At 42.7% G+C, this 16,622-nt stretch overlaps 1 protein-coding gene across 3 annotated transcripts in view; it reads right to left on the reverse strand.

Moving 5' to 3' along the window:
- The window catches only part of FUBP3 (far upstream element binding protein 3), a 93,711-nt gene that overhangs the window by 40,914 nt on the left and 36,175 nt on the right, over positions 1-16,622 (reverse strand). For 2 of the 3 annotated variants that reach the window (XM_030207828.1, XM_030207825.1), the window contains exons 3-4: positions 10,759-10,792; positions 10,122-10,171 (exon numbers count right to left, since the gene is read on the reverse strand). In XM_030207828.1, the coding sequence (XP_030063688.1) occupies positions 10,122-10,171; positions 10,759-10,792 (84 nt within the window). The remainder of the gene's footprint in view (positions 1-10,121; positions 10,172-10,758; positions 10,793-16,622) is intronic. The other variant, XM_030207827.1, reaches the window with a different exon arrangement.

Raw genomic sequence — 16,622 nt, forward strand, 5'->3', positions numbered from 1 at the left:
GACCATTAAAGCTGCTGCGGGTAACTTGGTTCAGACCAACAAAGGGATTAATTCTATCTTTAAAACTTACTATCACCAACTTTATGCTGCTGATGATTCGGAGGGACTGGATGCTGCTACATATTTGGAGAGTTTAACTCTGCCTAAACTGTCTCTGACCCAGGCCATTAAATTGAATCGCCCCAATGAGGAAGATTAGGTGAAATGGGTTATACAAAACAGTTCTCTTTATAAAGCACTGGGGCCTGACGGTTATAGGGCAGAGTTTTACAAACTACTTCAATCAGACATAGCCCAACCCATTACAGCCAAACGTCTTCCCCGTTCATTGGAAGCAGCGCTGTTAATAGTTTTTCTTAACCCAGGGAAGAACCCTACTTTTCTGGGGTCTTACTGGCACTTATCATTGATATGTTAATGAGCAAAACTTCTCGCTACAGTCTTATCCAGTTGACTAGCTCGGATTCTCCCTGCTCTTATAGTGGCACCTCAGGTGGGTTTTATTTGGGACTGCCATGTGGTCACAAACATCCGGAACATCACTGCTGTCTCAGAGGCAGTCTGGGCATCCTCAGCCCCTTCCTTGCTTATACGCTTCAATGCTGAAAAAGCATTTGACAGGGTTAACTGGGGATTTTTGTTTCAAGTGCTTCAATGGCCTAGAATGGGTGGCAAAGCTGGTGGTTGGGAGGCGGGGCTAGTGCGGGGCATACTTATACGGTCTGTGCTAGGGCTGGTGGTTGGGAGGCGGGACTAGTGCTGGGCAGACTTATACGGTCTGTGCCGGGGCTGGTGGTTGGGCGGCGGAGATAGTGCTGGGCAGACTTATACGGTCTGTGCCAGAGCCGGTGGTGGGAGGCAGGGATAGTGCTGGGCAGACTTATACGGTCTGTGCCAGAGCTGGTGGTGGGAGGCGGGACTGGTAGTTGGGAGGCGGGGATAGTGCTGGGCAGACTTATAGGGTCTGTGCCAGAGCTGGTGGTTGGGAGGCGGGGATAGGGCTGGCCAGACTTATACGGTCTGTGCACTGAAGAGGACAGTACAAATAAAAAAGTAGCACATATGAATTTATCTTCTTGGGCAGACTGGATGGACCGTGCACGTCTTTTTCTGCCGTCATCCACTATGTTTACTATGTTCAACACTATGGCATGACAGGCTTCTTTGAAGATGATATTCAGGCGTTGTATAGCTCCCCTATTGCCATGATGTCTGCAATGGTCTTACATCAGCTCCTTTTTCAATTTTTAGAGAAACAAGGCAGGGATGCCCACTCTCTCCATTGCTCTTTGCATTGACCTTGGACCCACTCACCTGGAAGATTCAGGCCAACCCTGAAATTCGGGGAATTCTGACTGGGTGTTCCAAATTTAAGATATCTGCCTTTGTGGGACAACATTCTGGTTCACCTTTCTAAACCTCAGGAGTCTCTATCTGTGCTTTTAGAAAGCTTTACAGAATTTGGTGCATTCTCAGGTTTAAACTTAATAGGGATAAATCAGAGAACACAGCTGCTGCCCAATCTCTCCAAGATGGCTGGGTGGGGGCTTTTTGTTTAAAATCGGTGGCTGAGGGGTTTTGATATTTGAGCATTTTCTTACCATCAAATTCGCAAATCTTTATGCTTCTAATATTTCTGCTCTATTGCGTCACACAGCTCAACAACTGACTGGTCTAGTGTGCCCTTATCATTATATGGCCGCATTAGTTTATTTCATGATTGTTTTCACTAGGTGACTATGTCCTTCGTCATCTCCCCTTACAGGTGACGAACTGGGATTTTTGAGCTCTATATCAGGCCTTGGCAAAATTTTATTGGAAGGGAAAGAAGTCAAAGCTAACATTAGACCTTCTGTTAGGTAGCTAGGCAAATGGTGGGTTGGGGATCCCTGACATTAAGATACAATCATGCCTGCCTTTTACAACATCTTCCGGATTGGGTGCGGGGTTCGGAGAAGTCTATGCTATGTCTATTGAGAAAGATTTGTTTGTCTTATCACCCATCTTTTGCTTCTCCATGCCCCTCCCCCTCAATTGCCTGTGGAGTTTAAAGATCATACCCTTTTAGAACCTATGCAGGTTATCTGGTGAACTCTTTTAGCTTTAGTCAAACTACCACTTCTACTGATATGTTACCTATCTTAGGGAATGCAGATTTCCCCCCAGAATTGGATAATGGCACCTTTTGTAATTGGGTGTTCAGGGGCATTACATTCATAGCGGATCTTCTGACATCGGAGGGTGGGCTGCGGTCTTTCGCAACCCTTCAGCAAATCTATGGTCTTCCTGACTCAGACCTATTTCTGTACATGCAAATTTCACATTATATCACACAATTGTTGCAAGGAGTATTTGCGCAAGGCTTGGCTGACATTCTGCCCCTTCAGGTCAACCACAAATGTCAATGTCTGGTCTTTATTTATTTATTGCATTTGTATCCCACATTTTCCCACCTCTTTGCAGGCTCAATGTGGCTTACAATACATCATGAATCGTGGAGATATATAAGAAATAAACATTTAGTATTATAGAAGGATCTTGGGTAACATAATAATGATAAGCATGCTATTAATATAACAAGCAAATAGTAAAGACGATTCTGGGTATATGTGGAGGAGTTCATAGTTGTTGGTCTTTGTGGTATGTCTTGTTAAAGAGATGGGTCTTCAGTAGTTTGCGGAACTTAGTTAGTTCATAGATCGATTTTAAGTTGTGCGGCAGCGTGTTCCAGAATTGTGTGCTCAAGTAGGAAAAGGTTGACTCGTGCATTAGTTTGTATTTTAGCCCTTTACAGTTAGGGAAATGAAGGTTGAGGAATGTGCGGGATGATGTCTTAGCATTCCTAGGTGGTAAGTCTATTAGGTCTGACATATAGGCTAGGGCATCTCCATGAATGATTTTGTGGACCTGGGTACATATTTTGAACGTGATGCATTCTTTAAGATGGAGCCAATGCAGCTTTTCTCGTAGGGGTTTAGCACTCTCATATTTTGTTTTACCGAGTATGAGTCTGGCTGCTGTGTTCTGGGCTGTCTGAAATTTCTTGATTATTTGTTCTTTACAATCGGCATACAGTGTGTTACAGTAGTCTAGATGACTGAGCACCACTGATTGTACCAGGTTACGGAAAACAGTCCTTGGGAAGAAAGGTCTTATTCTTTTTAATTTCCACATTGAGTGGAACATCTTCTTGGTTGTGTTTCTCGCATGGCTCTCGAGTATTAGGTGCCGGTCGATGGTAACTCCGAGAATTTTTAGGGTGTCTGCGATTAGAAGGTTCAGGTTTGGTGTGTTAATGGCGGTGAATTTGTTCTTGTTATGTTGAGAGGTGAGTATTAGGCATTGAGTTTTTTCTGCATTGAGTTTCAGCCGAAATGCATCCGCCCATGAATGCAATATCTGGAGACTTTGGTTAATGTCATTGGAAATTTCCGTTAGATCTTGTTTGAATGGGATGTAGATCGTTACATCATCTGCGTATATGTATGGGTTGAGGTTTCGGTTTGATAATAGCTTAGCCAAGGGTATCATCATTAAGTTGAACAGAGTCGGCGAAAGGGGAGATCCCTGTGGGACTCCGCATTCTGGTATCCATAGGGCTGAGGAAGTCAAGTTAGATGTCACTTGGTATGATCGTGCGGTTAGGAATCCCTTAAACCAGTTTAGAACGTTACCTCCAATTCCAAAGTAGTCAAGGATGCTTGCTACAAATTCTCCCCCCCAAAACTATGATGATGTTATACAGAGATGGAATGAAAAGCTTCATATCCATCTGCAGCAGGCGAACCTGCTTACTGCTCTCACACTAATACCACGGCAAGTAAACAGTGCTATCCATACAAAGTGTCAGTTTCAGATACTTACTAGAGCCTTTTTTCCTCCAAAACAAGCTTAGTACACTAGATGAGGTAATCTCTCTCTGCTAAGTGTGGGGGACAGAACACGACTTTCATGCTTTCTGGCTATGTCCCTTGGTTCAGGCCTTTTGCTCTAAAGTGTTGCATTTTCTAGAGTTTTTATTGGGGAGGGGTCTCATTCTGTCTCCACTGGCTGTTCTGGTTGGGAAGGTAGCCCACTTTCGCATTATGAATGGTTGCTGTTCCATAAATCTTGCATACTTGGTAAAAAATGCTTACTACAATACTGGGTGTTAGATCATCCACCATCATTTTGGCACTGGAGGAATTTGGTCCATAATCTTATGATGATGGAGACGCGGGATGCCTGTTACACCATTAAATGCAAGAAGCCTTTTTGGGTGAAATGGGATGTATATATCCAATCTCTACCGCCTAGAGCACGCAGCTTAGTGCTAAATGAGTAAAATTTATAATGGTGACACCATTTTATTTTATGTTCCTGACATTACTCTTTTGGTAGGTTCTATGAAAGGGGTGGGGGGGGGGGGGGGCGATGTCCTTTTCCCTTTTGTTCATGCTCACAATGTATTTTTCTCTTGGGGGGTGCGGGGGTACTCATCAGGCTCTCCTCCATTGGTGGATCTCCTATGTTGATTCAGAGTCATACTATTTCTTATGGTGTTTGGTGTGTTTGAACAAGGGGGAGGAGGGTTGAGGGGATTTATCTGTTTTGATGGTTGTTCATCTTATATGCTATTTTGATCACTGCATAAATATACCTGAATGTTTATTGTATTCTTCAATAAAAATGATTTACCATAAACACAGATACGCTATCCGCTTTTACCACATCGTTTGGCAACGAGTTCCAAAGATAACTATTCTTTGAATGAAAAAGTATTTTCTATTTGTTTTAAAAGTATTTCCATGTAATTTCATTGAGTGTCCTCTGGTCTTTGCACTTTTTAAAAGAGTGAAAAATTGTTTCACTTTTACCTGTTCTACACCACTCAGGATTTTGTAGACATCAATCATACCCCCACCCCCCTGCCATCTCTTTTCCAAGCTGAAGAGCCCTACCTCTTTAGCCTTTCCTCATATGAGATGAATTCCATCCTCTATCATTTTGGTTGCTCGTTTGAACCTTTTCTAATTTCGCTATATCTTTTTATGTTTCAACATTTTTTATTGAAGGAACAACTTTGCATGTACAACCAGTTAACTCAATACAAGTATAGTAAAATATACAGCTTTCAGTAATACAAATGAGTTAATAATTGCCATCAACATTTTTAATTTTTTAAGAAAATGTTTCCCCCCCCCCCCCCCGTCTCACCCTTTACCTCCTCCCCCTAGCTTTCCAGATTTGCAAGTCTAACAAATTAGCAGTTAACGAGAATGATCATAAGGTTGCTTAATGATTCTAATAGTGTTCTAGACCCGTATCTTGGTCGCATCTCATTTGTTCTCACAACATTTTGTGACCCAAAAAGCCACTGCAGTTCTGAAAAGGAGCCCTTACTCTTGTGGCTCCCTCTCTAGGATTCAACAGAAATTTCTAACTATTACATTATTGACAACCGGGCCATATATATCCATGCTATAACACATTACTTATCCTTAACACAGATTGTCTTCCGCATTTATATAATAATACGCACTTTTGGTGTTATTTGGTCGTTCCCTTTTCTTCTTCTTCCCCCCCCCCCACATTCCCTGCCTCCCCTCCCCTAGCCCTCCCACTTCCCCCCCTACAATGTTCTGCATCCTCCCTACCCCCCTAGACTTACGCTCCAAAGTTTCATATAGACCCTCCCTCCCACCTCATGCCAACCTGTACTGGAGAAAGAGCATTTGTAGTTTGTTGTTTTCTGGGACAAGATGATAACAAATTTAGCAGTAGACTTCGTCCACGTGGGCTAAGCCCCTGTAAGTAGCGATTCTAGATTAACATAAATTGCTTTTTCCGCTTCGGATTTCCTTTTGCCTCCCTAGCTTCCCAGGTAGCTAGCTCGTGTACTTGGTTCCTCCATTGCCAATACGCAGGCGGATCTGAGGATATCCACTTTTGCAAGATGGCCTTACGGGCCACTAAACAGACCTTACGACATCAAAGTCTAGCTCCCTTCGCCTGTGTTTTAAATGCAGGCTGTGTGTCCAGCACATAATGGTCCCACGTCCCCCCTACTTGTGTTTGTGTCGTTTTAGACAGGAACCTCTGGATTTGCCTCCAAAAAGCACTCACTCCCGGACAATCCCAGAAGGCATGGTATAACGTGTGGGTCTCGTGTGCGCATTTAACACATTTCGCATCCTTTGTATTATTCATATGTCCCCATTGTTGTCCGGACATATAAGCACGCATTATCACTCTATATCCACATTCTCTTAGCCGTTCATCTACGGTAAGTGCCGGGATACGTCCTAGTGTTGCCTTAACATCCCACTTTTCCAAGCTTCCCCCCGAGTCCTGTTCCCACTTGTGTTTGATATATCCTAAATTTTTTGGAGGGGTGCTTTTCACCAATGCTCTGTATATGTTTGAAACTGACATTCCCACAGCCTCTAGGGTTTGAAAAAAAGTTTGTATATGACAGCCTAGTTTCGACTGCAGCGCAGACTGGTTGAGACTTAAGATGTAATGCTTAGCTTGTACATATGCAAAGCGGTCTCCCCATGTGTTCCCTATCTTGTTTTGTAGTTCCTCGAATTTTATGAGGCCCCCCTCTCCTCTTAGCAGATGTTCCACCTTTGTGATTCCTTGCGTTTCCTATCTAAGAAAGGCAGGGTTACTCTGCCCAGGTTCAAAGTTCGGGTTTCCTCGAAGTGTTAGCAGCTCTGATATTTCTGGTGTTCCCCCTAGGTGTTTGGCTAGCATCCTCCATGCCAGGCACAATGGCTGCAGCAGATGACAGCGTTTAAATGGGCCTGGGATCTGTCCTTGTCCTAGGTGCAACAGGGTGATAACATCATAGGGGGCAAAATATTCACGTTCTATCTCTAGTGGTGTAAATACATTTGATTGGCCCACCCAGTCTCCCATGTGTCTAAGTAGGCAAGCTTGGTTATATGAGGCTAAATCTGGCAATCCCAGCCCCCCTCTATTCCATCCCCCACCATCATTTTAGCTTGTATTTTGGGTTTCTTTTTCGCCCAGCAGAATCTACTATAGGCCCTAGTGACTTTCATTATGTCTCTGCATTTCAATCGAAGGGGAAGTGTCTGTAACAGATACAACCATTTTGGGAATATCGCCATTCGTATTAAATTTATCCTACCGTTCAGGGATATCGGAAGACCCTCGCATCTATCCAACTGGTTTCTTGTCTCTTCTATCATGGCATTTATGTTGAGATCATGCAACTTCTCTACTTCCATGGTCAGTTTGATCCCCAAGTACCTAAACGATCCTGCAGCCCAGCTGAAAGGAAAATTATGATCCCATAGGTTTCTCACTGCCTCAGAAGAGGCTAAGGCCTCTGACTTAGTCAAGTTCAGACTAAGACCTGCGTAGTCTCCGTATTCTTTAAATATCTCCATTAACGCTGAAAATGATGTTAGGGGATCTGTGATTAGCACTAGGAGATCGTCTGCAAAAGCTGCTATTTTGAACTCAGCCTGCCCCATTTGTATTCCTTGTACCGTCGGACTATTTATTATGTCCCGGATCAACGGGTCAAGTGATAGGACAAATAACAACAGGGATAACGGACATCCCTGTTTCGCTATATCTTTTTTGAGATACAGCAACCAGAACCGAATACAATACTCAAGGTGAAGTCGCACTATGGAGCGATACAGTGGCATTATAATATTCTTGGTCTTATTTATCATCCCTTTCCTAATAATTCCTAGCATCCTGTTTGCTTTTTTGACCACCGCCACACGCTAGGCAGATTTCAGCGTATTGTCTACAACGACATCTACCGTATTTTTCGGACTATAAGACACACTTTTTTCCCCCAAAAGTTGGGAGGAAAATGGGGGGTGCGTCTTATAGTCCGAAGGTAGAGATTTGGCTGGCTGGCTGGCAGGCCGCCCGCCCTCCCTCCCTCCGAGTTCGGGATCGCCCTCCCCCCGGCCCTGTCACCACTTCTCCCCTTACTCACGCTATCTTCCCTGGTGGTCTAGTGACGTCGGGGCGATGCTCTCCATCCTCCTGTATGCAGTCTGACGGTCTCGGCGAGATTCAAAATGGCCGCCGAGACTTCAATTCTCGGCGGCCATTTTGAATCTCGCCGAGACAGTCAGGTAGCAATGCATACAGGAGGATGGAGAGCAGCGCGCTGGGCAGGAAAGAGGGGGCTCTTTCCTGCCCCGACGTCACTAGACCACCAGGGAAGATCGCGTGAGTAAGGGGAGAGGTGGTGACAGGGCCGAGGAGGGGGGAGGAGGTAACCCTGAGGGCGATCCCGAACTTGGAGGGAGGGATTTGGACAAGACGCACCGGAGCACCTAGGTTTTAGAGAAGGGAAACAGCAAATTTTTTTTTTTCCTATTTCCCTCCTCTAAAACCTAGGTGCGTCTTATGGTCCGGTGCGTCTTATAGTCCGAAAAATACGGTATATCTTTTTCTTGGGTGCTGATTCCCAAGGTACACCCTAGCATCAATGGTTATATTGTCAATAATTTTGTTTTTAGTATAGTTTCAATCATTTTTCCCAGCTTCAATGTCAGTTTATAGTTTCCTGGTCCACCTCTGGAGCCTGTATTTTAAAATTGGTGTTACAATGGCTACCCTCCAATTCTCTAGTATTGTCAGCAAAATAATTCAGTTAAGCAGGTTATTACATATAAAATTAATCAGAACACTACATTCATCTAAAATCAGCCTACTTCATAATAAATGTCATAAGAATAATAAAAACTGTTGCATTGCTCTGTCACATCTTCAGCTATTACCTTATTCACCTTTCTATCCAATGCCATGTCTTTAAATGCTTACAAAACAACATATACACCTCTAGAACTTACTGTGTTAACACATATAAATTATCTTTGTCCTATTTGTGCTCATCATATTTTTTTAAGGCCATGACCTCAAGTCCCCTTAGTCTGATTCAAATGGAGACTCTCTGAAGGCATACACCAACCTATCTTATTGGCCACATATTCAAACACCTGTCCTTCATATCTCTGAATGTGAAACTGAATTTGGGAATAGCAAAGCAATGTGACACAGCTAAGATGAGGCTCTCGCCCACCATTGTTTCCCCATCAGAGAATACACCACTGAATGCTAGACTACCTGTAATTCTGTTAAGACTTTCTTTGGAAACCAACAAAATGCAGTTTAAAAAAATAATTTGATTACAGACCACCTTCTCTAGCACTAATCTGAGTACAGGGAAGATATTCCTTTATCAATTTCCCTTTTATCAGTGCAGATAAAACACACTTGTGATGCTACAGTGCAAATAAAGCTAATAGCAGGCTAAAAAGAACTTGGTACTACTGCTGCCTATACTGTACCTAATATATGCTGAGTCAAGGGCAAGGGACAGGGTATGTATATGTTTAGCTTGCTGCCCATACTGTACCCATTATATGCTGGGTCAGGGGACAGGGTATGTATATTGTTTAGCTTGCACTGCTGCTACACATGCTGTACCCAATATGTGCTGGAGCAGGGGCATGTATGTATACGTCCTGTGCTGTACCCATTATTTCCTTGGGAGGGTAGTTATGTATACGTCCAGCGTGTACCTGTACTGTACCCGTAATTTGCTGGGGAGGGTGGGTACGAATATATCCAGCTTGCACATGCGCTGTACCCATTATTTGCTGGGGAGGGTAGGTACATATACATCCAGATGTACCTGTGCTGTACCCGTTCTTTGCTGGGGAGGGTAGGTATGTATACGTCCAGCTTGTACCTGTTATTTGCTGGGGAGGGTGGGTATGTATATGTCCAGCTTGTACCTGTTATTTGCTGGGGAGGGCGAGTATGTATATGTCTAGCTTGCAATACTGTTGCTTGTGCTGTATCTGTTATGTGCTGGGGTAGGTATGAGGGTGTGTAGCTTGCACTGCTGCTGCCCGTACCTGTACCTGTTATGTGCTAGAGCAGGGCCTGTATCTGTCTGTGTGTGTGAAGCTATTATCACTGTGGAAGAAACAAAGGATTTTCATTGCTGGGATAGTTATCCCCCTGCCATTTCTGCTATCTGGAGCTCTTGTAAGATGAATTGAACTATTAGTGAACACAAGAAACCTCATGAAAACAAAAAGGTACAAGAAACACAAAACCCATGTACTTACTGAATCCAACCATTTTATCAGGCACTTTGAATTCTTCTGTATTTACTGTCCTGAAAGTATAAAAGATTGACAGGGTTAAAGGAGGAAACATGAACAATTCACATATCCTCCATCTGCCACACCCAGCTTTCTGCTCACACCTCATTTCGTGGGTTTCTTGGAGTCATCAAGAAACCAGTGCTGCACCCTCTTAATCTCTATGGATTATCTCCAAATACAAAAATAAGGTGAAACAACAAAAGGGAGAAAAATGGGGGTGGGGGCTCCGACTCAATAGAAAATAGCAGCACTGGAGCACATAATCTATCAGAGCTAAATGCTCCATGTACCCTCCTGCATCAATGCGGGTAAAAATGCTTCCATAGCTTCACTGATGATGCAGAAGCACGAATTACAACAAAATGCATTGCAAATGTCTGATATTAGTCCAGTACAAACAAAACAGCTTGATTGCTGCCCTTTGTTTTTACGTATTTAAACAGACCAGAGAACGTCATGAAAGAGTTACCAAAACTGTCAGGCTGCAGGAGCTGAGCGCTCAGACCACTTCTGCTCCCAAAACATGCTGCTACAGATGGTGGATCAATAAACAATTAGAACCTGATCAATAAAGAATAAACTGGAGTCCACTGCTTACCTTTGATGTACCAGGGCCCCTAACTGGTTACCTACTGTGGCAGAGAAGGAGAGGAAAAAAGAAAAATATCAAAGCATTATCACGGATAAAGTAACTTCATCCTCCTGGAAAATGCTCTATTACAGACGAGAAAAGGCAAGGCAGTAATTCAGGCTCAGAGCTTGAAATGAGTGTGTTATGTGATATGAAACAGGAGGAGATTTCTTCATTAACAGCCTAGAAACCCAGCATCCAACTGAAGCAGGATAAGACATTGATCTGTGTACCCTCATGCTGGGAAATCAAGAGGATAAAATCCAGCTACCTCACTAGTGCTTACAACACCTTCAAAACCTTCCAATTTAGAAAGCAGACAGAATGATGCCCATCAGCTGGCATGCTATAAATCAATACAGCACATATTACAAGCTCATACAGATCTGTTTACAATACAGTCAGTGCTACCAATTAAGTGCACCATCCAGCCACAATGTACCAGATTTCACACACAGGTGGGTTTCTTACATACACGGTCATCTAAGTGGCAGACTCTATGTGGTCAGGGGTCCTATGAACATATACTCTAAGCTCTGTAGATGTAATACCCTACAGAAAGAAAGCAGGAAATTCCTGTTCACAAAAATGTATTAAAGATTTTTTAATCCATTTTAAACGAGGTGTGGGTTTAGCCAGATTAGAGAATGCACCCTCCCACTCTAAGTTATTCCACCGGAACAAAAGGACCGATTTCAACCCCACACTACCCTAACAATCAGTGTTACAAAAAATCAATTACAGCAGTGAAATCAGAAAGTGAACACCAGCTATATAAAGCTGGCAGCACCTTAGTAGGACATACTTGCCAGAGAGATGACTGAGCTGAGAGTGTGTGCATGCTGTACCTATCTTACTAGGACTACCAATGGTTCTGAGCTTTTATCAGGAATGGTCTGGGGGTTAGGAACAGGCTATGCCTACATTTGTATTCTAGACAAATTTGTAAGTGGACCAACTTCATTGCAAAAATAAAAGTATATAATTATTTGTATTAGAGTGCCATAGCCACGGTTGGGCCCAAGCACTGGCAGGGATCCCTATGCTCCACCAGCTGGAAAAAGTCCTCCAATGGATAGAATAGGTCACTCCCCTATTTGTTGCAGCTAAGGGCACTGTCCATGCTTTGCTGCTGCACCGCCCCCCTGCTCATGCTTGATTTTCAAGCATGCGCGAAAACTAAGCATATGGAAGGGGGGAGAGGCCAGCTGCAGCAAGTAGGGGAATGGCCTGTTCTGGCTGCCAAAGGACCTCTTCAAGCTGGTGGAGCTTGGGGATCCTGGCTCAGGTATTTATTTTACTGGTTGAGGGTTTCTGGTGCAGGGGAAGTGGTGGGGCACAAAGCACCGGGGGGGGGGGGGGGGGGGGGGGGAGAGAGAATTGTGTGCCCATCTACTTCAGGCTCAGGCCCACCCATGTCTGGCTATACCTCTGTTATAAGAACATAATAGCCATACTGGGTCTGACCAATGGTCCATCTAGCCCAGTATCCTGCTTCCAATAATGGCCAATCCAGATCATAAGTACCTGGCAGAAACCCAATTAGCAGTAACATTCAATGCTACCAATCCCAGAGTAAGCAGTGGCTTCCCTCATGTCCATCTCAATAACACACTATTGACTTTTCCTCCAGGAACTTTTCCAAACCTTTTTTAAACCAAGATACGCTAACCATTGTTACCACATCCTCTGGGAGTGAGTTCCAGAGCATAACTATTATTTGAGTGAAAAAATATTTCCTCCTATTGTTTTAAAAGTATTTCCATGTAATTTCATTGAGTGTCCTCTGGTCTTTGTACTTTTTGAAAGAGTGAAACATTGATTCACTTCTACTCATTCTACATCACTCAGGATTTTATAGACCACAATCATACCCCCCCCCCCCCCCCACCCGGCCCTCAGCTGACTCTTTTCCAAGCTGAAAAGCCCTAACCTCTTTAGATTTTCCTCATATGGGAGGAGTTCCATCCACTTTACCATTTTGCTTGCTCTTTGAACCTTTTCTAATTCTGCTATCTCTTTTTTGAGATGCGGCGACCAGAACTGAATGCAATACTCAAGGTGAGATCGTACCATGGAGTGATACAGAGGCATTATAATATTCTTGGTCTTATTTTGCATCCCTTTCCTAATAATTCCTAGCATCCTGTTTACTTTTTTGGCCGCCCCCGCACACTGGGCAGAAGATTTCAGCATATAATGCCTCCTAGATCTTTTTCTTGGGTGCTGACTCCTAAGGTGGACCCTAGCATTAGGTAACTAGGATTCACACTATTCTTCCCAACGTGCATCACTTCACATTTGTCCACATTAAATGCCATCTGCCATTTGGATACCCGGTCTTACAGTTACCTAAGATCGTCCTTCAATTTTGTCTGTGGTAATTTTAGTCACCTTTTCCCAGAGATGGTCATAAATTTCTCACTACTCCATCCCAACCCCCAGTCAGGAAAAAACCTCAAAACAAAACCAACCCCCCCCCCCCCCCCCCAAGAAAAGCATGCATGTTGGACCAAGTGGTCATCCTCCTACAGGATATCCAATCCCTCCTTCTATCCAACACAGTGGAAGAACTTCAAGCCTTGGAGACCTCTCAAGGATTCTTCTCAAGATACTTCCTGATCCCTAAAAAGAGTGGAGGCTTTTATCTCATTCCAGACATCAAGAGCCCTGAACAAGCTTGTCAAAAAAGAAAGGTACAAGATGCACTCCTTGGACACTGTTTCCCTATTAAGCCTCCCACCACTCGTGGAACCTCAGCGGGGTTCTAAAACAGCTCATGAAAGTTCCTTTTGAACATCTCATATCCGCACACCTCAAGTTTGCAACATGGAAGATGTTTTCTCTAATTTGCCACATTGAGGCAATGGCAATCTTTAAGATCCAAGTCTTAGTCTGGGGTAAATTCATTGACACATCTCGTTTCAAGATTAGCAAAGTGTGTGAATGCTTTAAATTTTGATTTCACATTTCAAGTTTAACACGTAAATTTTAGAGATTAGTTATTTCAGTTTGGCAAACATTGCTACTAATTGATTTGCGCTTTTAGCTGGTTTACGTTTACACCTGGTTACTTTCAATCCTCATAACCAGTTACTATCAGTATTCCTTAAGCTGTTATTTTTATACAATTGCATGCAAAAAAAGTTTTATATATTCCTACAGACAACTGTCTAATCATTAAACTCAGTGCTTTATCTGACTTTTGTTTGTTATATGTTGTAGTACAGTGATCTCATAATTTGTAATTCAAAAAGGATAATTCCGCTATAGGCACCCATATTTTATTGTCTCACCAGCAGGTGGGTTTATTTTGGCAGCTCTCTTTTTTGTATTTGAGTGAGTCTTCTTTCTTCCTTCTTCTTCACGTGTTCCTGGTTCAACGTTTCACAATAATGTCACATCTAAGGTTGATATCACATACATAATGTATACTATTTTGTATTTTTACTTGTATTTTGTCTTATTTTATTATGATTATTACATTGTCTAGATTTTCAATCTGGTTTTACATTCTAATATGCAGTCCAATGTGTTCTTTTAAATATCTTCTTATATAATTTTATGTATGTTTTTTCAATAACGTGTTTACCTTTTCATTACCTTATGTTTATCACATATGTTTTTATACAATGTAACTTCTGACCTCTGAGGCAGACAGTTTGTCCCGCCAAAACAAGGCCCAGTGTAGTCTCTATTTGGTGCAATAAAGGTGTTTTGATCAACACGTCCTGCATTAGAGCTTGTGTTGCACATTGTACTCCCCTGTTTTTCTTGGACTTTCTGTAGAGGTGTTTTTCCTGTTTATTGTGGAATATAGTCTATTACCCACCATGCATTTGATTCTTCAAAGATAGGGTAGGTAATGAGGACTCATCCATGATGCCTCCCAAAGGTGATTTGGGAATTTCAAATAACCAATCAACTACATTTCCCACCCTTCACCTTCTGCCACATCCAGTACATGAGCTGTTACACACCTTAGACTGCAAACGTACACTCAATCTATATCCAACACATCCAATGATTGCATCTTTTTTTTCTCCTATGATCACAATCGGCCAGGGATACAAGTCATCAAGAGAACTATGTCCCAATGGCTTTCAGCCTGTACTGACTTTTACTATGAGACTGCAAACATTCCTCTCCAGGGCAAGGGTTCAGCCCACTATTTATAAGCAATGTTCATTACTACAACCCTTCTTCGTAATGCCTCACTACAGAAAACCTGCAGAGCTGCCATCTGGTCTTCACACATTCTTAGCTCATTACTATCTAGACCATTCTCTAGAGGTAGGTGACAGTTTTGGCAAAACTGTTTTCCAGAGTGTTCTCCATTAAATTGTTTAACTGCACTCATAGTTCACTGCTCTAGTTGTGCAGTTAGTTGCAATCAGTTGCTGTTATTGAAGAAAAACTTAAACATGACAACATAATGTTAATAAAAGTTCACTCCTCATTGCCCATAAATTGTGCCTCATTTTTTGTCTTGTAATGCTACAACCTACCACAGATTTTTCTGGGCTCTAGGGAGCAAGTCCAGGCTGGCACCATCATGTGATGATGTCATCTAAATGTGGCCGGCATATCCTCTAGTATTTGTACTTTTTGAAAAGAATAAACAATTGATTTGCATTTACCCATTTCCTTTTTAGAAAAAAAAATATCAGGCAACTTCTCATTTGAGGAATCATGGATTGTCAAAACCTCACTCTGAAGTTCTGATAACATTTGCACTGCTAGATGAAACAGCATAACCTCCTTTTCAACCCACACAAAAGAACTGTCCTTGAGACACAAACCTGTCACAAAAAGAACTATTAACTTTTCCCAACCTGTAACGCCTATCATTACAAACATGACCTTGAGACGATTGAAAATGAGTTTGCCTGGTGTGATCCTATGGCAAACAGGGAATTTTTGACTCAAACTCTTAAGAAAGTGCTCTAGGTCATCTCCAAACTGCAACTTACCTAAACTTTTTTTTAGGCCTATCTACTCTACTCCTTGATCCACCCACCCCAAGGATGGCACTTCCCATATAGTCTACTTAATCCACAAACTATCCCGAGAGGTGAACATTTGAATTTGAGGTAATTTTTCTTCTGTGTTTTTTATGTTAAAAAGGATCTTTGATTTTTGTAATTTTATATTGCTGGACTAATCGTTGGGTTATTTTCTGTAGCTTTAGTAGAAGAGAATTAATTTCATTTTTTTCTCCTTGTGATACCATGAGTGAGGGTTGGGGGTAAGCCTGCACAATAACACAGCCAGACAAAGTTGTAAAACTGAAAATAAGTCTTTATTAATGGAAAACTGAGGCTTGTTCACAGGCCAGGAACACAAGGTGAAAAGTCTCTTTTGGTTTAACTAATACAGTCTTAACCAGAGCCTGTGGCTTGACAGGGCCCAAACACAGTCTGAGGCTGTTGGCTGCCACGCCCCAAATACAGCCAGTAAGCTCTTCTCTATTTCTCTCCGAGTTCCAGGTCTGGCTCACACATCCCAAATAAAAAGTGGCTTACTTCAGCCAAGTAACAGTCGCTAGACACAAGAAGTAGAGGCATATGGTGGAACTTCAACGCTTCCTTCTCTGGGCCTCCCTTAACCCCAGTCTGGCCCTACCTTTTATACTTCCTCTTTCCTGTACCTTTGGCTCCACCTCTCCCATTTCACTTCCTCCCTGGGTGGGACTAAATGGTTAAAGGTGGCTCAGGCTATCTAAGGGACTATCCTTAAGCATGAGGGGCAGTATTCTGTATACCCCCTCACATTCCTTTAAGGGGCTTGTTTGCTGGCTCTCTCTAGGTTTTTCTTTTGTACTATCACTT

This window comes from Microcaecilia unicolor, chromosome 6 (assembly GCF_901765095.1).
Source record: "Microcaecilia unicolor chromosome 6, aMicUni1.1, whole genome shotgun sequence".
Classification (NCBI taxonomy): domain Eukaryota; kingdom Metazoa; phylum Chordata; class Amphibia; order Gymnophiona; family Siphonopidae; genus Microcaecilia; species Microcaecilia unicolor.